General features: G+C 41.6%; 1 protein-coding gene and 1 pseudogene across 1 annotated transcript; one reads left to right on the top strand and one right to left on the bottom strand.

Annotated features, from left to right (window-relative positions):
• The first annotated feature begins 5,003 nt into the window (after positions 1–5,003).
• On the top strand, positions 5,004–8,255 carry LOC116901035 (sperm motility kinase X-like). Its single transcript, XM_032902619.1, has 2 exons — positions 5,004–5,454; positions 6,057–8,255. Exon 2 carries the CDS (start codon positions 6,525–6,527, stop codon positions 8,253–8,255), a length of 1,731 nt encoding a protein of 576 aa, XP_032758510.1. The 5' UTR covers positions 5,004–5,454; positions 6,057–6,524.
• A 480-nt stretch (positions 8,256–8,735) lies between these two features.
• Positions 8,736–9,910, bottom strand: LOC116902093 (annotated as a pseudogene).
• Positions 9,911–22,098: the final 12,188 nt, after the last annotated feature.

The following is a 22,098-nucleotide window of genomic DNA, read 5'->3' as shown; positions in this document are numbered from 1 at the left end:
TGCAGCTTAGACAGGGAACCCTTCTTCAAGACTGTCATAGCTACGGTTTGCAAAAATACAGCTGTTGATTAATGCACTATGATGCCAGTTAGATACACATTCCTTAGGTCTTCATCTGTTGTAGTTTTGTCTTTCTCTCCTCATTACATCAGGTATAACTTGCTCTATGTATTATGGTAATGATACCAGGACTAAACATTAAAGAATTTGTTAATTTAAAAGTTTTAGAAGTTTACAGCATTAAAAAGGTTAATAATCACTGGCTCTTAAGTTTGCCTGAGCACCTACAAATCTCACCAAGCCCAAGGAGCAGATAGAGCTCTCTTAGCTAAGATGAACTAACATCTGACACTGGCTTCAGATTAAACTTCACCATAGGGGAAACTGTTCTTTTCTGCTGATTTTTACCAGACAAAGGTCAAAAGTTTCTAGTCTCTTTATGGAGTTTGGTTATGGGTTAAAAATTTTTATATGGTACTCAAAGAGCTTCATTTCAAAATGTAAATTTTTAAGTTTCAAGCCTTAAAGCGATCAATAGTCAGTAACCTTGAAGACCATCAAGTCCTTTAAAATGTTCAGAAATATATTAAAGTCATGCTAAATACTGAGGCAGATAATTTCAAAATTAATCTTTGTTTAGTCTCCTGTTTTGTGTTTGAAAGGTACATATGAAATAGCTCTCTAGGAAGAGACAAAGTTTTAACTCAGATCTGTTAGGTAGGTACACGAACCCACCAAACCAATCAGAGATCTGCTGAATATGGCATTTAATGTGTTTAAATTTACCACAACAGACAGAAACTCCGAATCTTAACAGATTCCCCCAAGGTCTCCGTGAAGATATGGGAACAATGACAAAGGGCACCACCAGGATTGTGGTCTGATAACCACTGGGCATAAATGTCGCAATGTTTTGCCTGCTGCCAGAGCTCGGTGTAAACTGTGGACAAACAGAGGAGAACTGGAGAATTGATTGACATGTGTTGAGAAAACAAAGTGAAGTCAATCTCTCCTAAGTTACTCCTCTATAGGAAAAAGCTACTTATGTTCTAGGCCTAATGGCCAAAGACTGCCTCTGCCCTTGGTGCCATAGAGACACAGGAGCCTGTGATAACTCTCTTGGTTATAAGATATGGACTAGTCACTGTCATTTTAATTGGTACACAGGTCAATTAAATTATAATTTATCCTTCTTCAGCTCTCTGGTCACATGGACTGCTCAATTACTTAACAGCTTAACAGCTGAAAGAAAAAACAAATTTAAAAAATGCAAAACAAAAACAACGGAAAAAAAAAAAGAAACAGGGAACTAGCTCCTTACCGTAGTAATCTACTCCTTACTGTAGTAATCTACCACTGTGATATTAATAAGGGTAAACAGCTTTGCCTTTCCCACATGCTTTTACTAAATGACTGCTCTCAAATAATCAATTAGACATGTCACATACTAAATTATTGGTTGGAAAAATATAAAATTTGAACTCACTTAAGGTCTGAGAAAAATGTTTATGGAAAGTGGTTGAGGTTGATAAATGCAAGTAATGAAAAGTAGAGGATGTAAAGCAACTTGGATGGTGATTTAAAAATAAAAAATGCTCCAGATGAAAGATGTTTAAAGTTGGTAATTGCAAGTTATGATCATTGGCGGTTCTAAAAGGATGTTTTAAGGCATATGAAGTTATAGAGATATAAGAAATGGTTTAAGGAATAAAGTCTAGATAGACTTCTGGATTGACAGGAAAATGTTCTGTGGCTTTTAAGCCTAAATCTTTTAATAGCTCTCAAAGGCACACGTCTATTCCTATTTTATAACAATCACCTGTTAACTACTTTTTTCTAAAATACGGATTTCCATACAATGGTAAAAACTGATGTCCATCCTTTTGTAAACCAAAGTTAACATAAGCTTCAGGAAATCAAGAGACTTAAAAGGTGGATTTGCCTAACACAGATTAAGTGAACTCCAGATAAGCATCCCTGCTTATTCTTGAAAATGGGATTTTCCCCTTGGTGTTGGGATTCCTTACCTTCCTCAACTACTAGACAATTTCAATTTCTGTTGCGAGTCTGCACTCATCTCAGCACACTTTCACCTGGATGACAGACTCCATCCAGGGATCCAGGGATCACCTGTGGGACGGCTGAACTCAGGACTTGCTAAAAGCTGGTGTTAACCAGTCCAGCTGGTGTGATTGTTCCTTCTCTTTCATCAGTAACAGCTTCTGATAAATCCCCCATTGCCCAGTCTTTGCCTAGCATCTCAGCCTTCCTGGGTCCCTTTGCATGTTCTAATGTCAGCAGGAAACAGATGCAGAAGAGCAATCTGACATCCATTGTCCCACTTTACAGGCTGAAATGCTAGGTCACAAAGGAACTCCCCTGGGCACACACTGTGAAAACGACCCCTCTTCATGGTCCTGTTAGTCTTGATGGCTCTGAAAATAGATGCAACACAATGCTGGATTCATCATTCTCATCAGAAGTTTGACCCCTGGAATCAGCAATGGGTCTGTCATCAGACAACGCTCCCAGGACTGGTAAAAATCAGACTAGTAAAAGACTCTAGGGATGAGTTTTCTATTTCGTATTTCACCAGAGGGGTCAAGGGCACCACAAGAAAATCCACAGAATAAAAATCCTGAGGTCACAGGGCCTCACAGAGACTTGACTGCCAATCAATCAGGGAACCTGTAGGAGGCTGACCTAGGCACTGGGCACATATGTTATGGTTGTGTGGCTTGGTCTTCTTGAGGGGCCCCTAACAGGGGGAGCACAGGCTGCATTTGACTCTTTTACCTGCATTTGGGCCCCTTTCCTCTAACTGTGCTGCCTTGCCTAGACTTAATATGAGGGAGGGTGCAACTTGATATGCCATATTTGGTTGATATCCCTGGGGGATGGGGCTGCGGTTTTCTGAAGAGATCAGGAGTGAGCTGTGGGATTGTGCAAAAGGACTTGGAGAAAAAGAGGGAGAGGAAACTATAGTTAGGGTGTAATCTATGACAGAAGAATTAATAAGAATGCAATACTAGGTAGGGAAGGGACTACTCCAGGATTTGAACAAGAGTCTGCAGGGACATTCCAGAGTTTAACCAACACTGAAGTCCTTTAGATTGAATCAGGTTGAGTTCATATTAGTGCAGATCCTAAACCAATAGTGTTAATGGGTAAGGTGGAGAGGCAGGGAGTAAGGGAAGAGGATGGGAGAAAAATGTGGGGTTTAAAGGCAGGCAGATTTTCAAACACTGACTCTACAAGGCAAAGAACCAGGACTTGACAGCCAATCTGAATCTAGGTGTGACAAACAATCTCCATGAGCCTCCGGAGGAATCAGGTATGAAAACAGATGGATTTTAAAGTGTTGGATGCCAGTCTGAGAGATGATCCATTTTTATTTCAAGGCAATGTTGGCCCCATTGAGTTGTAGAAGTTCTATCACTGTCTTACATAAGGTTTTATTTCTGTGACCAGACACCACGATCAGACCAACTCTTATGAAAGAAAAGATTTAATTGTGGCTGGCTTACAGTTCAGTACTTTAGTCCATTGTCACCATGCGGCATTGGGCATACAGACAGTCATAGTGCTGGACTGCTAGCTGAGAGATCTATATCTGGATTGCAGGCAGCAAGAAAGAGACAATAAGCCACTACTCCTAGCTTGATGTTTGGGGATATCAAAGTCCACTCTCAGCAAATACTTCCTTAATGAACAGCATGGTTACTTCAACAAGTCACATCTGCTAAGAGTGCCATTGCTTATGGGCCTGTGGGGGTCAACTGCGTCAGACACTCACACTGAAACTTATACACAATCGAAGATGGGGATATGGGGAAGCACCCTGTGGAAACTAATTCTGGACATGACAAAGCGGTAATACCCTTCAGTAAGCATGTTCTAAAAACCTGAATAACCTGCTTCATATGTGTTCCAACTCTATATGGTAAGAGGCAGAGAGCAAAGCTATGGACTACCTCAGGATAGAAGTAAGTGAATGAGACCACAGTCACTGTTTCTATCTCTCATATAGATCTTTCAATTGCTTGGTTAGAATCAAACGGAGAAATTTTATGTTATTTGGGACTATTGTGAAGGGTGTCATCTCCCTAATTTCTTTCTCAGCATGGTTATCCTTTGAATATTGGAAGGCTACTGATTTGTTTGAGTTAATTTTATACCCAGCCACATTGCTGAAGTTGTTTGTCAGGCTTAGTAGTTCTCTGGTGGAACTTTTGTGGTCACTTAAGTATACTATCATATCATCTGCAAATAGTGATATGTTGACTACTTATATCCCTTCGACCTCTTTCTGTTATCTAATTGCTCTTCCTAGGATTTCAAGTACTATATTGAATAGGTGGGAAGAGAGTGGGCAGCCTTGTCTAGTCCCTGATTTTAGTGGGATTGCTTCACGTTTCTCTCCATTAAGTTTAATGTTAGCTACTGGTTTGGTGTATATGGATTTTACTGTGCTTAGGTATGGGCCTTGAATTCCTGATCTTTCCAGGATTTAATCACGAAGGGATGTTGAATTTTGTCAAATGCTTTCTCAGCATCCAATGAAATGATCATATGGTTTTTACCGTTGAGTTTGTTTATATAGTGGATTATGTTGATGGTTTTCCATATATTGAAGTATCCCTGCATACCTTAGATGAAGTCTACTTGATCATGATGATTGTTTTGACGTGTTCTCGGTTTTGGGTTGGATGAATTTTATTGAGAATTTTTGCGTCAATATTCATAAGGGAAATTGGTCTGAAGTTCTCTTTCTTTGTTGGGTCTTTTTGTGGTTTAGGTTTAAGTGTAATTGTGGCTTCTTAGAAGAAATTTGGTAGTGCTCTGTCCGTTTCAATGTTGTGGAATAATTTGGACAGTATTGGTTTGCGGTCTTTTATGAAGGTCTGATAGAATTCTGCACTAAACCCATCTGTTCCTGGGTTCTTTTCGGTTGGGAGACTTTTAATGACTGCTTCTATTTCTTTAGGAGTTATGGGGTTGTTTCAATGGTTTATTTGTTCCTGATTTAACTTTGTGTTTGAGACTAAAACTGCAATGGGGAACCCCAACCTTCCCAGCAAATCCCTCATACCCTGAGGCTAAATAAAGTTCTCTCTTCATTAAGGTGCCTATAGTCTCATCATTGGTCTCAGTGAAATGAACAGCACAAGGTAGAAGCCCTTGATGCTAAGAAGTATGATAAGCCAGTGTGGGTTATGCCAGCTCTGAGTGGTCACTAATGCTGTGATGTCACAGAGAGCCATTGTGAGACATGACCAACAGCTGATCATATAACTCACTGTCTGGGCTGTTTTGTGTCCTTCTGTGTGGAGCGTTCGTTGGTGTTGGACTGTGGGACTTGGAGACTGGTGGTTGGACTGAAATTGGTGTTTGGATTGGATTTGGACTTCGGTGATTGGATTTCGACATTGATCATCAGCTATACTTGTTTATGTGAGTTTATTCATCTGCAGGTTTTATTTACAGTTTCCCCTTCTCGGTTTTGTTTAATTTATTTCATTTTGTTTCCCGGATTAATATCCATTTCTTTTACTTCCTTTGTTCCTTCCTTCTTTCTCTCATTTTCCCATTTTTCTTCTTTCTTTATTGCTTTCTCTCTCCTTCAGTTTGGGTTGGTCTTCTTGTTCTATGGAGACTGTGTTTCGTTGTTTGACTTGGCCAACTAGGAACTTTTTCTGTAGATCATGGTAGCCTCAAATTCAGAGATTTGTCAGTCTTGCCTCCTGAGTGCTGTGATGAATTTTGGGACAAAACCTGAGTAGCACCCTGCTTGGCCAACATCCATATTTCTTTTTCTGACATGTCTTTTACTTTGTTACTTTGTGTTACTCTATAGCTCATGCTACCTGTTATCCTCCAGTCTCCTCATTGTTCACTTTTCCTTTAGCCCTGCCACAAAACACCAAGATACTGCTTATGAGGAAAAATGTGTTATTTGTCTCTGTTGGGATGTGTTATTCCCCATATAACACAGTGACTTTAAAGTGCATCCATTTCCAGAAAAAGAATTGACAAATTGTGATTCTTATTCCTAGGTGTTGTGGTACTTTTGCCCCCATCTCGTGTATATACTGGGGCAGCTTGAATCCCAAGCCTTTCTGGGTAAGGCTATCTTGATCAAATGTGACCTTTAACTCCGTGCTTTCCCTTCATAATGGATGCCTTAGGTAAGTTCGTCAATGTGTTCTCCTTTGAAATGGGGATCCTTGTTCTCCTGTAGAATTTGTTGTCTTCCATTGCCCTTGCTTTCTTTCTGCTTTGAGCTTCTTCCTTCTTTCCATCCACTGTGTTTGTCTTTGCTTTGTTCTGATTTCCCTGTGCTTTCATGGCAGAGCGAAACTTTTCTTTGGGGATATCTCTGACTTTTAATTTTAGAATCTCTAGCATTAAGCTTTCCTAAGTAGCTAATTTTAATTTCCTAGGTAGTTCTAATTTGTTTTTTTCTGCCATCTTTACTCTCTGTAGCTCCTGGTGACTCTGACAAAGAGAAGGGAAGTTTGATAATGTCAAATGTGCTCAGGGCCAGTGACCATGAAAGAAGCATCTTGGCACAGGATTACTTTATCATGGGCATTCTAGATAAAGGTGCATTTGCACAAGTCAAGGTGGCTCTCCACCTTAATACTCGGACACTGGTAGCCATCAAAATATTGGAAAAGGGCAAAAATAAAAAATCCCAAGTTGTGTCCGAGATTGATCTCATGAGATCGCTATACCACAGGCATATAATACAGCTTCTCCAGGTGATCGAATGCAGTCACAAAACATTTCTTGTGATGGAATTGGCAGGCAAAGGATCCCTGCAGAAATACATCAACAAGTATGGGCATCTGGATGAGGGAGAGGCACAGACTATATTTCTTGAGCTATGCTTGGCCATCGACTATATTCATAGCCAGAATATTGCCCACCGTGACATCAAGGCTGAAAATGTCTTATTGGATTGGGAGGGGCATGTGAAACTTGCTGACTTTGGTTTAAGCAAAAGACTGGAATCTGGGGAAAAGAGCAACGGCTTTTGTGGCACAGCACAATATTCTGCTCCTGAAGTGTTCCTTCACACACCATATGATGCCATCGTCAGTGACATGTGGAGCTTAGGGGTCCTCCTCCATTATTTAGTTATCGGATTCCTTCCATTTAGAGAAAAAGGGTTCTCCAAGATAAAGTATGAAATCCTGTCCTGGAGTGGTTGTATCCCATATTACTTATCGCCGGACCTTCACAACGCTTTGAAGAGATTAATGACAAAAGACCCCACAAAGAGACCATCCATTAAAGAAATATTGGCCCACCCATGGCTGTGCCATAATCAAGACTCATTGAGCTGCTCATATGAAATACCTAGACAGCCTGAGCCCAACATTGCTTTCTCAATGTATTTAATGGGCTGTAACATTCAAGAGCTCAGAAATGCTTTGAGGAAACGTATATATAACCAGGTAATGGCCACTTACCTGCTAATAAAAAAAAAGCCTGGCTCTCAGCTCCAGTTGTATCATGATGGAGGGCAGGGTGGTTCTCCGGACCCTGCTCAGCCTGCAAGGAGGTTAACAAGTGCCCCGAACCGCCCTACTTTCTCTTTGCACACTCTCTCTGATGGAGGTGGGGGGAAAGGGTATAAGAGGAGGCACAGTATGCCTCCCTCCATTTCTACACTTAAGAGTAGCTTCCAGAAAAACACCTTACCACTGCAGAAGCTTGTGCCTCACTGTGGAAAGGGGGCATTTAGAGAGAAGGAGGACAGCATCGATAACACAACTTCACCATCAAGGAGAGGAAAGGCGACAGCCGCAAGAACAACAACATCATCATCAACAACAACAAAGACCTCATTAGGAACCAGTTGGTCACTGTTCACACCCTCACAAACCCCGACCTTTGAAAACACAGCAGATGTGGCTAATGAGAGCTCGAAGTCTACAGACAAAAGTGGCCGCACACTCTCTTGTGGGTCCACGATCAGGAGTCCCTTCCCCAGTAAGAAGATCAAGGAAGAGAATCCAGGCACGGAATACTTACAAGACATCACCTCAGACTCCAGGGAAGCAGACCATCAGGAGCAACTCCAAAGGCAGCACCAGGGTGTTCCCAGAGTCCCTCTGAGAAGGTTGGGCTGGAAGGGCCTGAAGAAGACGATTTTCAAAGCCTTAAGAAGCTTGTGTTGCTGCCTCCCAGTGACAAATAGCAAAATCATGGCAGTCAACGAAGAGTGCCGCAGAGATTCAGGCTAAGACAAGTAGATAGGGAGTGATATGGAAAGATGCACTCTCTTGCTGCTTCTCCCCTTAAAACAGTCTCAGCATGCACATTGAGGAGTTTGGCGACGTCATATCTATCGTGCCAGAGAGAAAATCCCATCCTGTCCTCCGTTATATGAGTAGTCCTCCAAAACTTGAGCTACCTGTACACAGCAAAAGATAGTGGCCCATCCTTTCCAGGCAAGGATGCTGGAGAAGGTTGGTAAAGGGATCCAAGGTGCACTCCGGAGGAACCATCCTGAGGGCCCATGTCAGCACAGGGCCAGCACAGTCAAGCATAAATCCTGTAGATTCCCTTTTTTCATTTTCATTCATTCTTTCTTTTTTAACAACAGTAAGAGGCACGCGTTTATCAAATACCCAGTTATAGGAGGAGGATGCCCGAAGCAGAACTGCAGTTCACACAGGCTGCCTCTGCTTTATGCCTGTGTGAGCGTCATTGGCAGGGACACCTTACAAGCTCAGGAACTGGGTTCCATCATCAGCTTGAGACAGGTAGAAGGTGGCTGTCCCACTGTTCTGCTCCTGTATGTAATGCATGACAAGGGGGCAGCAGAAGCCTCCAGCAATGTGACAGTGCAGCCACCAAAGCCAAGGCCTGTCATGCAACAGCCATAAATCCCAGTCACCGAGACCGCAGCCTCAACCAATTGGCCCAGCTTAGGACAGCTCACCCCGTAGACATCCCTGAGTGAATAGTGATTCTCCACCATGATACACCCAAAGGCCGTGTAGTCTCCTCGGCTCAGAGCAGCTGCTACCTGGGCTGTTCTCCAGATCTTGCCTACCATGTGCCAGGCCTGCCAGCTCTCCTTGCACATCAGCTCCCTTCCTGCCTCAAGCTCCTCCATCCACATGTATGGAAGCCTCTCCTTGCCCAGGGCCTGGACCACTTCTTCACATTTACACCAATGAATCTGGTACTTTCTGGAGCCCAGGGGTTTGGAGGACATTGAAGTTTGTGTTGAGCACAACCAATCTGGGGTCTGACAGTAGTGCCAGACTTGTTTCTGGGACCTGCAGTCAATGAGTAGCACATAGCCTTTCTGCCACAGCAGTTCATTGATGAGTTGGTCCATGAAGCCACAGGACGCCCCTGCAAAACCGTGCTCAGCCCGTTGGCACGCCTGAACCCTGGCAGCTATTGCCCTTGAGTGTGGGCAGAGCTGCTGGGGGAAGGTGTACCCAGTCACTTTTAGAGAAGCTGAGCTGGAAAGTCCAACCCCCTGGAGCACTGAGCTGACCTCCACTGCACTGAAGCCAGAGAGGGGGTAAAAGCTGGGTAATATTGAATCATTCCCTTGACATAATTGTCCCATTGTGGGTTTCCTGGCTCCAAGGACCACTCTGCTGAGGGCTGTGGGGATAGCAGTCACTGGGACTCATCTGCATCTTTGGAAACTGTGAGGAGAGAAGCCCATCTGCACACGGGCTGCCCACTAGCGAGGTCACAAACTCCAGAGCCATGGGCAGCACCAGGACCTGGTTGTATTCCCTGTGCTCCCGATGTAGTTGTCATGGCCAGGTGCCAACACTGTCAGCTCATGTTTGGCTCCTAACTCATCCATGAAGGCCCGCCAGTCCTTGGCCAGCAGCTCTACAACCCAGGGCAAACTCCAAACAGCCATGATGCTCGTCTGCAGCTCAAGCACCGTCCCCCGTGGGATGCTGGAGTTCTACTGAGAAGTTTTGTGTCTGCTTCAAGTGACCTTTGAAGCCTTCTGGTCCCCGGAGGACGATAGTGGAGAGTGGAGAGGAGCCTGCTGAGGATGCAGGAAGGAGAGAGCCAGGTAGGAATTTCAGGTGGCTATGTGTTAGGTAGGGGGGAGCTCTGTTCATATCACAAGCTTAAATTAGAGTAATAGTGTTGTGTTTCCCTGAAGTCTGAAGGAAGAATCAGGGAAGAAAGTCTGGGTGGTGTTCCTTCTGCCTGTCCCACATAGGAGCTCCACACCTGGCAGCTGTCCACCATTAGCTGTGGTCCAGTGCACTGCTCTTCACAGCATTCAGAAACCTTAGAAAAACGAAACATCCATGGAGCGCTGGTGATTACAAAGGTAACTCGGAAGAAACGCCAGACTCTAGAGAACCCTCGTGCACAGTGAGGACAGCAGCTCAGTCGCCTGTCTCGAGGTGTACTTTCGAGCTGAGGAGACAGTGGTCCTGAATGCAGAGGAAGGAACTCAGAGGACCATGTTCCATTTGTCCAAGAGATATGTGTGACCAGGTTAGTGGCAGCCACAGAACTGAGAAGCAGCAAAAGTGCATCTGGAGTCCCGAAGTGAATTCAGAGGGTCAGAGACTCCTTAGCCCCACAGCTCTGTTTGCAGTCCTCCATAGTATCCTGGATAGTGCTCAGACATTCTGAGAGATATCCAGAAGAACTTACAAAGCTACCAGCTCTAGTCTCTGATTGTGCAGATTACATTCAAACTTGAGTCATTTGATGGGTATTCTTTATATCTGGTAGGACACACACACACACACACAGTGACTCACACAGAAAGAGACACATGCACAGTGGATAATAATGAAGATTACTCGAAGTGGACGGAATCCACAACAAAAAAGGTAATTTCATATTTTGAGTAATTCCTTCTTCTGGAAACATTCCTCCATATTAGTTTTGTTTATTCTCCACTCCATTCTGACAAATCAACACCCTATTCTTCTGTTTTCTAGAAGTCATGGGAAGCCAGGAGGTGCCTCCTTCCCCATTTTGGCCCAGAGCATGCAGTCCTGTGCAAGGTGAGGCTTAACTATTACCTGTCATTTGAGGAGAGCCAAGGTGAGGCCTGAAGTGCTTGCCACTAGAGTCCAGAGAAGTTGCTGGTAAGAAGGATTGCATGGGCATGGAAATGTTGATGGTAAAACAGATGAGATCCCCTGATATGATAGTGTGGGTTTCCTCTCGGTGGCCCATTGTTATTTGCCATGTTCCCACCAAGTAGAAAAACCCAGAACCCCTCAAAGCTGTTAAAGAGGAACTGGATTCCTCTATCCCCTAACTCGACTCTTTTGGAAACTCGTGTATATTCTTCAATTTTACCACAGAGCTTGCTCTTGGAATGCTTATGTCCTTGCTACATCTACCATTCCTGCTGCTGCCGCTGCTGCTGCTGCCTCTGCTGCTGCTGCTGCTGCTGCTGCTGCTGCTGCTGCTGCTGCTGCCTCTGCTGCTGCCTCCGCTGCCGCCACCACTTGTGGTTCTGCTTCATTGATTTGTCCATTGCAGGCTGGGAAGGGCCATGAGCTTCTGGATCCAATCAGTGAGCATTCCAAAGCCTTCTGTTCAGGAAACTGCAGAAAACACCAGGAACATCACTCAGCACAGTACAGGACTTGCAGCCAGCCTTACCTGCAGGGACGTGGGAAAGGGCCCCCCTTCCGAACACAGAAAACCTGGGTGGACGAGAGGCACACAGGAGGTTCTTCTTGGCTCAGGCCATCGGGAAGGGGTGGTCATTTACAGTTTCACAACTGGCCTTTTGTAATTCTTCTCAAAAGTCCTTGTTTTCAGATCTCCTTCACGGAAGAAGCTCCTGCCCACTGATACAGATGTAGGGCAAAGCTGGACCTAAGAGTGGGTGGGCTGAGAAGAACAAGAAAGATGTGTTCTGATTCCAGGAGCACCCAGCACCTTATCCTCACCAAGGTTGTGAGAGAATACTATCAGAGGCAGTTTGATGATCTTCCTCAAGGGGAACAGTTCCTTTCTGTTCTTCTAAGAGCCAAGGAACCATGGTAAGGTGCTTCTCACATCCCCTCCTTCCATCACCTCCATTGCTTGTGCATGAGCCAAGAAGAGATAGCTAATAGAAGTCCCTTCCCTTGGGGATATTTAAGCAAGAGTGAGTTCAGTTGTGACTTCTGTCTTTCATGTTCTCTGTGTCTCCCATTCTCCTAAAAAGAGCATCTGGTTTTTATTTATGGAACTGCACAGAAATATCACATGAAGAATGATGGAGTACTCTATGGAAATATTTAACAGAGGTTTAAAACTTTATCAATTCACTGTCTTCAAGTGGCCAAGACCAAAAGCACTAACCCACATATTTCTCAACCAATAACCAAATATTGAATTCACAATGTATGAGAGATATTCACTTTAGATTATTTTCAACACTGATAATTTCTGCTTTCACAAACAACACACATGGGTTTTTCCATGTCTTGGGGAAACATACAATTTAAGGTTTCTGCCTTGTATTGGCATAGGTGTAAAAGCTGACTGCATGGAATGTAAGGAAGCTTGACTGTTAGTTGTTCTGGTAAAATGGGGTGACTTTTACACTGTCCTTGTAAAATGGGTTAAACACACAGCCAGAACTCAGAGTAAAGTTGTGTTCTCATTCTTTCAGTGATCTCTCGGTGAGTTATTACCTCTGGCTATGAGATCCTCAAAACTTCCAGTGTTGTAGAGTGTTACCTAAATTTTATTCCATATAGATTTTCACAGTCTCCTTGAGCGTTCAGCACAGATAAATTCCAGCAGTGATCCTCAGTCACTGATTAGGAAATTGTCAAAAACTAAAATGTACACAGGAAGGTAGACTGTCTCTGAGGAATGACAACCAAGTTTGACCACTGAGCTCTCAACATGGAAACATACATGTATGCACCAAACCTATATACTCACGAACACATACAAACCAATACAATCTCTCCTTATCACACTCCTTCCCCTAACTATTGTGTTTTTTTTCCCTTAGGAGACATTCTTAGAGTCTAGTGCTCATAGTGAATCCTGGTGCTTTCATAGATTTTGTTTGGAATTTACAGCACGTAGACTTTCATCTCTCTCTCTATTGAAATTCTTGCTGTCTTGCAGGTCCCAGAAAGCCCTTTTTCTCCGCACTCAAATTCAGTGGTCAGCCCTTGGCACTAACCGGCCTGTCCTAGTGTTAGCACAGTGCATCACTGAGTCTTCTGTGATGCTGTCTTCAACTGCTCCTAGTGAAGCACTAGACTTTACTTCATGTCCCAGTGGCTACTTCTGAGTCCTGCTTGCTGGGACTCCTGCCTGAGGTGATAATTTTGATGGAATTTCTGTGCAATTCTTTTATTTTTTTAAATTTTTTATTAGATATATTTCTTTACTTACATTTTAAGTGTTATTCCCTTTCCTGGTTTCCTGTCCAAAAGTCCCCAAACCCTCCACTCCACTCCCCCTCTCCCATATGGGTATTCCACCCACACATCCCTCTTACTTCCCCAAATATTCCTCTGTACTGGGGGTCCAACTTTGGCAGGACCAATGGCTCCCCTTGCACTGGTGCCCCAACAAGCATATTCTCTGCTACATATGCAATTGGAGCCCTGGGTCAGTTCATGGGAAGGCTTTCGGTAGTGGTTTAGTCCCTGGAAGCCCTTGTTGGTTGGCATTGTTGTTTTTATGGGGTTGCAAGCTCCTTCATCTCCTTCAATCCTTCTTCTAATTTCCCCCAGGTAGTCCTGTTCTCAGTTCAGTGGTTTGCTACTAGCATTGACCTCTGTATTGGACATGCTCTGGATGTGTCTCTCAGGAGAGATCTATATCTGGTTCCTTTTAGCATGCATTTTTTAGCTTCATCAATCTTATCTAATTTTGGTGGATGTGTGTGTGTGTGTGTGTGTGTGTGTGTGTGTGTGTGTGTGTCTGCCACATGTGTGGCAGGCTCTGAATGGCCGTTTTTTGAGTCTCTGCTCTAAAATTTGCTTCCATAACCCCTCCTATCAACACTTTCCCCCTCTTAAGAAGGAGTGGGAGCATCCCCATTGTAGTCATTCTTGTTCTTGAGCTTCCTGTGGTGTGTGGATTGCATCTTGGGTAATTCGAGCTTTTTGGCTAATATCCACTTGTAAATGAGTGCATACCAAGTGTGTTTTTCTGTGATTGAGTTACCTCACCCAGGATGAGTTTTCTAGTTGATTCCATTTGCCTCTGAATTTCATGAAGTCATTGTTTTTGATAGCTGAGTAGTACTCCATTGAGTAGATGTACCACATTTTCTGTATCCATTCCTCTATTGAAGAACATCTGGATTCTTTCTAGCTTCTGGCTATTATAAATAAGGCTGCGATGAACATAGTGGAGCACGTGTCTTTTTTATATGTTGGGGCATCTTTTGGGTATATGCCCAAGAGAGGTATAGCTGGGTCCTCAGGTAGTGGAAGGTTCAGTTTTCTGAGGAACGTCCAGACTAATTTCCAGAATGGTTGTACCAGTTTGCACTCCCACCAACAATGGAGGAGTGTTCCTCTTTCTCCGCATCCTCGCCAGCATCTGCTGTCACCTGAGTTTTTGATCTTAGCCATTCTCACTGGTGTGAGGTGAAATCTCAGGGTTGTTTTGATTTGCATTTCCCTGATGACTAAGGATGTTGAACATTTCTTTAGTTGCTTCTCAGCCATTCAACTTTCCTCAGGTGAGAATGTTTTGTTTAGCTCTGCACCCCATTTTTAATAGGCTTATTTGGCTCTCTGGAGTCTAACTTCTTGAGTTCTATGTATATTTTGGATATTAGCTCTCTATCACATGTAGGATTGATAATGATCTTTTCCCAATCTGTTGGTTGTCGTTTTGTCCTACTGTCAGTGTCTTTTGCTTTACAGAAGCTTTGCAGTTTCATGAGGTCCCATATGTCAATTCTTGATCTTAGAGCATAAGCCCTTGGTGTTTTGTTCTGGAAACTTTCCCCAGTGCCTATGTGTTCGAGACTCTTTCTCACTTTTTTTTCTATTAAGTGTATCTGGTTTGATGTGGAGGTCCTTGATCCACTTGGACTTAAGCTTTGTCCATGGTGATAAGAATTGGCCAATTTGAATTCTTCTACATGCTGACCTCCCGTTGAACCACCACCATGTATTGAAAATGCTATCTTTCTTCCACTGGATGGTTTTAGCTCCTTTGTCAAAGACTAAGTGACCAAAGCTGTGTGGGTTCATTTCCATGTCTTCAATTCTGTTCCACTGATCTGTCTGCCTGTCTCTGTACCAATACCACACAGTTTTTATGACTATTGCTCTCTAATACTGCTTGAAGTCAGGTATGGTGATTCCCCCAGAAGTTCTTTTATTGTTGAGTACAGTTTTAGCTATCCTGAGATTTTTGTTATTCCAAGTGAAATTGGAAGTTGCTTTTTCTATCTGTATAAAGAATTGAGTAGGAATTTTGATGGGGATTGCATTGAATCTGTAGATTGCTTTTGGCAAAATAGCCATCTTTACTATATTAATCCTGCCAATCCATGAGCATGGAAGATCTTTCCATCTTCTGAGATCTTCCTCAATTTCTTTCTTCAGAGAATTGAAGTTCTTGTCATACAGATCTTTAACCTTCTTGGTTAAAGTCACACCAAGATATTTGCTATTATTTGGGATTATTATGAAGGGTGTTATTTCCCTAATTTCTTTCTGAGCCTATTTATCCTTTGAGTAGAGGAAGGCTACTGATTGGTTTGAGTTAATTTTCTACCCTGACACTTTGCTGAAGTTGTTTATCAGGTTACGAAGTTCTCTGGTGGAACTTCCGGGTCACTTTAGTACACCATCTTATCATCTGAAAATAGTGATATTTTGATTTCTTTCCTTCCAATTTGCATCGCTTTGACCTCCTTTTGCTGTCTGATTGCTCTGGCTAGGACTTCAAGTACTATATTTAATAAGAAGGGAGAGAATGGCCAGCCTCGTCTCATCCCTGATTTTAGTGGGATTGTCTTAAGTTTAGATTTAGATTGATGTTACCTAATGGTTTGCTGTATATGGCTTTTACTATGTTTACATATGCTCCTTGAATTCCTGATCTTTCCAGGACTTTTATCATGAAGAGGATTTGATTTTTGTCAAATGCTTTCTCAGCATTTAATGAAATGATCATGTGGTTCCTATCTTTGAGTTTGTTTGTATAGTGGATTGCATTGTTGGATCTTCATATGTTAAACCATTCCTGCATCCCTGGGATGTAGCTTACTTGATCATGATGGATGATCATTTTGATGTGTTTTCGATTCGATTTGCAAGAATTTTATTGAGTATTTTTGTGTCAATATTCATAAGGGGAATTGGTCTGAAGCTCTCTTTCTTTGTTGGTTCTTTGTGTGGTTTTGGTATAAGAGTAATTTTGGCTTCAAAGAAGGAATTTGGTAGTGCTCCGTCTGTTTCAATTTTGTGGAATAGTTTGGACAGTATTGGTATGAGGTCTTTTATGAAGGTCTGAATGAATTCTGCACTGGACCAATCTGGACCTGGGCTCTTTTTGATTGGGAGACTTTTAATAATGGCTTCTATTTCTTTAGGAGTTATGGGGTTGTTTCAATGGTTTATTTGTTCCTGATTTAACTTTGGTACCTGGTATCTGTCTAGAAAATTGTCCATTTCCTCCAGATTTTCCAATTTGGTTGAACATAGGCCTTTGTAGTAGGATCTGATGATTTTTTAAATTATTTCAGGTTCTTTTGTTATGTCTACCTTTTCATTTAGAATTTTTAAATTTGGATACACTCCCTATGCCCTCTGGTTAGTCTGGTTAAGGGTTTATCTATTTCGTTTTTTTTTTTTTCTCAAAGAACCAGCTCTTGGTTTTGTTGATTCTTTGTATAGTCCTTTTTGTTTGTACTTGCTGATTTCAGCCCTGAGTTTGATTATTTCCTGCCTTTTACTTCTCTTTGGTTTATTTCTTTTTGTTCTAGAGCTTTTATGTGTGCTGTCAAGCTGCTGACATATGCTCTCTCCTGTTTCTTTTTGCAGGTACTCCGAGCTATGATTTTCCTTTTATTACCGCTTTCATTGTGTTCCTTAAGTTTGGGAATGTTGTATCTTCATTTTTCATTAAATTCTAAGAAGTCTTTAATTTTTTTATTTCTTCCTTGACCACGTTGTCAGTGAGTAGAGCATTGTTCAACTTCCGTGTATATGTGGGCTTTCTGTCATTATTGTTGTTATTGAAGACCAGTTTAATGTGTAGTGATCTGATAGGATGCATGGGATTATTTCTATCTTCCTGTATCTGTTGAGGCCAGTTTTGCGACCAATCATATGGTCAATTTTGGAGAAGGTTCCATGAGGTGCTGAGAAGAAGGCATATCCTTTTGATTTAGGATGGAATGTTATATAAATATCTGTTACATCCATTTGGTTCATAACTTTTGTTAGTTTCTCTATGTCTCTGTTTAATTTCTGTTTACATGATCTCTCCATTGATGAGAGGGGCCTGGTGAAATCTCCTACTATTTTCATGTGAGGTGTAGTGTGTGCTTTGAGGTTCAGTAAGGTTTCTTTTATGAATATTGGTGCCCTGGCATTTGGAGCATAGATATTTAGGATTGAGAGTTCATCTTGGTGGATTTTTCCTTTGATGGATATGAAATGTCCTTCCTTATTGTTTTTACTGACTTTTGGTTGAAAGTCATTTTTATTTGATATTAGAATGGCAATTCCAGCTTGTTTCTTTGGGCCATTTGCTTGGACAAGTTTTTCCAGCCATTTACTCTGAGGTAGTGTCAGTCTTTGTCTCTTAAGGTGTGTTTCCTGCATGTAGCCAAATACTGGGTCCTCTTTAAGTATCCAGTCTTTTAGTCTATGTCTTTTTATTGAGGAATTGAGTCCATTGATGTTGAGGGATATTAAGGAATAGTGATTGTTGCTTCCTGTTATTTTCATTGTTAGAGGTGGAATTACGTTGTTTTTTTCCATCTTTTGCTTTCATTGCAAGCAAATTATGTTCTTGTTTTCTGTACAGTGTAGTTTCTGTCCTTGTGTTGGAGTTTTCCATGTATTATCCTTTGTAGGGCTGGATTTGTGTAAAGATATTGTATAAATTTGGTTTTGTCATGGAATATCTTGGTTTCTCCATCTATGTAAATTGAGAGTTTTGCAGTATACAGTACCTTGGGCTGGCCTTTGTATTCTCTTAGGATCTGTATGACATCTTTCCAGGATCTTCTGGATTCTCTGGTGAGAAGTCTGGTGTAATTCTTACAGGTCTGCCTTTATATGTCATTTGAGCTTTTTCCCTTATTGCTTTTAATATTTGTTGTTTGTTTTGTGCATTCGGTGTTTAACTATTATGTGACAGGAGGAATTTCTCTTCTGTTCCAATCTATTTGGAGTTCTGTAGGCTTGTTGTATGTTTATGGGCATCTCTTTCTTTAGGTTAGGATAGTTTTCTTCTATTATTTTGGTGAATATATTTACTGACCCTTTAAGTTGGGACTCTTCACTTTCTTCTATACCTATTATCCTTAGGTTTGATCTTTTCATTGTGTCTTAGATTTCCTGTATATTTTGGGCTAGGAGCTTTTTTGTACATTTTACATTATCTTTGACATTGTGTTAATGTTTTATATGGTATCTTCTGCCCCTGAGATTCTCTCTTCTATCTCTTGTATTCTGTTATTGATGCTTGTTTCTACGGCTCCTTTTCTCTTCCTAAGGTTTTCTCTATCCAGGGTGGTCTCCCTTTGTGCTTTCTTTATTGTTTCTAGTTCTATTTTCAATTTGTTCACCTGTTTGGTTGTGTTTTCCTGTAATTCTTTCAGGAATTTTTGTGTTTCCTCTCTAAGGGCTTCTACTTGTTTACTTGTGTTTTCCTGCATTTCTTTAAGGGAGTTCTTAACGTTTTTCTTAAAGTCCTCCATCATAATCAAAAAATGTGTTTTTAAATCTAAATCTTGCTTTTCTGGTGTGTTTGGATATCCTGTATTTTCTTTGGTGGAAGAAATGGGCTCTGATGATGCCAAGTAGTCTTGGTTTCTGTTGCTTAGGTTCCTGCGCTTGCCTCTAGCCATTGGGTTGTCTCTGGTGTTTGCTTTTCTTTGTTTCTGAGAGTGACTTGACCCTGTTGTAGGCCTCTGTGTCAGCACTCCTGTAGAACTGTTTCCCTGTTTTATTTCAACCTTTCCTGAGAACAGATGCTGTGATTTCAGGTATGTTGTAGCTCGTGGTAACTGTCTTTGAGCTCTAGGTGTGGGCGAGAATCAAAGGGTCCTGCCCCTGATTGCTTGTGTAGGTCCTTGCACCCAGTGGTCACAGTTGGCACTATGTGATCCCTTCTTGGGTCTGGACGGTGGGCAGACGGTGGTCTCCTCTGACTTCTCAGGAGTATCCATACTTCTGAGGGTCCATCTCTCTCCCCCACGGGATTTGGGTCCAGGGAACTGTTTGATGGGTTCAGTTCAGTCCTGGGCACAGACCAGAACCATGGGTACCAGTAGCCGTCCGTTGTTATATCCCTGTGTCCAGAGGTACTGTGCATTTTCCCATTGGACCAGGGATGTGGGCAGAGGTGTGCAGAGGTAGCAATCTGTCCTGTAGTCTCAGGATGCTCTGCACTTCTTTGTGCTCAGCTCATTTTGATTCTTTTCTTTTTCATGAATGTCTGCATTCTTTCCTTGTGGTGCTAATTTTATTCAAATCATTAAGCCATGATTTTTTTTTTTTTTTTAGAAATCTTTATTTCATGAATATGAGTATAATGTAGTTGTCTTCAGACATCAGAAGAGGGCAATGATGCCCATTACAGATAGTTGTGAGCTACCATGTTGTTCCTGGGAATTGAATTCAGGACCTCTGAAAGAATAGTCAGTGCTCTAACCACTGAGACATCTCTATCTCTCCTGCCCCACCATCTTTAATGTTACAGATATTGATTATAATTTAAATAATTATGTAGAATTTTTATTGTTTTGTTTATGGAATTAGTGAACCCAGAAGTTGCTTGACATATTCTGAACTGGTTGCAAAAGTATCAAAGCAATTGAAAGTTTTTATATATACATTTATTTGGATGGCTTCTCAAAGGCTGAACTGGGATAGACAAGTGCTTCCAAGGCTGATGATTTGAATTCAGTCTCTGGAACTCATTTATTGGTAGGAAGGAAGGAGTCCTACAATGAAAAGAGTAGAGTCCCAGAATATGTTTTCACTGCTAGTAGAGAAAGATCAGGATTGTCTGTGATCTTTTTGTCTTGGTTCTGGTGATGGGTCAAGGATGAAAGTTAGTTTTTATATCTAACAGGAGTCATTCTCACAACTAAAATGTACCAGACAGTATGGTTTTACCTTTAGAGATTATTTTAATCAAAATTAATTGAAAATATTTACATATTTTATTTGCTTTGTTCTTTTATATAGATTATTTATTCTTCTACAAAAAGAATACTCATGATGTTAGCAGTGGAATTAGAAAACTTCAGTAGTAAACATGGATTGGTAAGTCCTAAACTGAGTCTGTAAGTATGTATAACAGGAATGTAGAGAAATTAAAATGAAAATGTTTTTGTAAACTCAGGAGTCCACATAGTAGAAGAATGAATTTCCAACCATGAACCCCAATGTCTTGGGTTCCACAGAAATAACATGCTGGTTGTTATACCCTGTTCTTGAAGACATCTCTGTAATTTTATGTCTGCTTTAATAACAATCAATTTTATATGATCATGGCATCAGTATTCCTTTATATATGTGCAGGTGTATTTTGGCCATGCACCCACTCCCATCATTTCTAATGCTGCTTCTAACACCTGGTAAACTTCCAATTCTTCTCAATATGTAGCCCTCCTGTTTTCTGATCTTTCTTTGTTTTGTGTGTTTGATGAACTATGTTCATATAGGGTTGCTGTGTGATTGTGAGTGGAGGTTATTCACGAGAACATAAAAATGTCACTCGGGAAGAGCACAGCATTCCTCCTCTTGGCAATCGTTGGATGTTAAAGACTTTTTAGTATAGAAGTTGACAAATGACCTCTTATTCTCATGTAGGTGGATTGATAAGTGTAATGGCCACGTTCTATCATAAAGTCAGTGCTTCACAGCAATTAGTGCCATCACGTGGCTCCCATATACTTTCTTCTTTCTCTCCATGGGGTCTCCTTAGCCTTGAAGGATAGCTATCCATGTTCTGCTTAAGGGTGGGCACACAATGGTTGCATACACCTAGCACTTTAATCAGGTATGAATCTGTGAATAGGTTTACTGTTTGCCACCTATTTACACAGCAATCACCCATGTAATGGGGAAAGGGAAGGTGGGAGAAATCACTTCATCCATCTCCAGGGTTCTAGTCTGAGAGACATTTCAGAAGCCTTTTGCCATTGTTGGGACCACATAAACCAATATTAGATCCCTCCCAAGTGACTCAGCATGAGCAGTAGCAGGATCACAAGCATCCATCAATAAGAGAGCTCCATTCTAGCCCTAGCCCTATTGGTTGATGGATCTGCTGCTGAGTGTCTTTGAGTCATAGTGTGATTTACTGTGAAACTATTTGGGCAACTTGGGGAGCTGATGGAGGCCAGAACTTTTGCATCTTAAAAACATGCATGCACAAATGAAGGATGCTTTTATTTTTAATGGTCTGAGGGTTGTACTTCCTTGTCTGTTTCCTACCACTTTCTGTGTGTGTTCTGGCATGCTGGGAGGTCATGTCTTTTATAAACATGTGAGGTGACCACTCTTGCCATTCTGGAGTCTGGAGCATTGACAATCTGGTATCTGGATATGGAGGAAGAACCTGGGGAGAGGGGAGAGAAAAAGTCAGCAACTTTTGTAATGTGAATTAATAAAAATCTTAATAATAATTTTCATTATTATTAATAATAATATTATTATAAAGGCAAAAAGACACCTAGAGCCTTAGCTTAGGTGTCTTAGCCTTGGCATGGCTTTGACATGCAACTGCATCATTGCTACATTAACATTCACAAATCATTGAATCTCAAAGGCATTCTGATAACTGAGAAATAATGAGGTACAAAAACTTTTACACACTGTGTTATTCTACTCTGGTGTTCTTGAAAAGAAAGCTACAAGGACATCAAATGAATGGTGAGCAGTGAGA

This window comes from Rattus rattus, chromosome 5 (genome assembly GCF_011064425.1).
Source record: "Rattus rattus isolate New Zealand chromosome 5, Rrattus_CSIRO_v1, whole genome shotgun sequence".
NCBI lineage: Eukaryota > Metazoa > Chordata > Mammalia > Rodentia > Muridae > Rattus > Rattus rattus.
The sequence above is the reverse complement of the archived record's forward strand: the minus strand, read 5'-3'. Positions and strand labels throughout refer to the sequence as shown.

Coding starts and splice junctions, on each gene's coding strand:
- LOC116901035 (XM_032902619.1), top strand. CDS start 6,525: ATGTCAAATGTGCTCAGGGCCAGTGACCATGAAAGAAGCATCTTGGCA.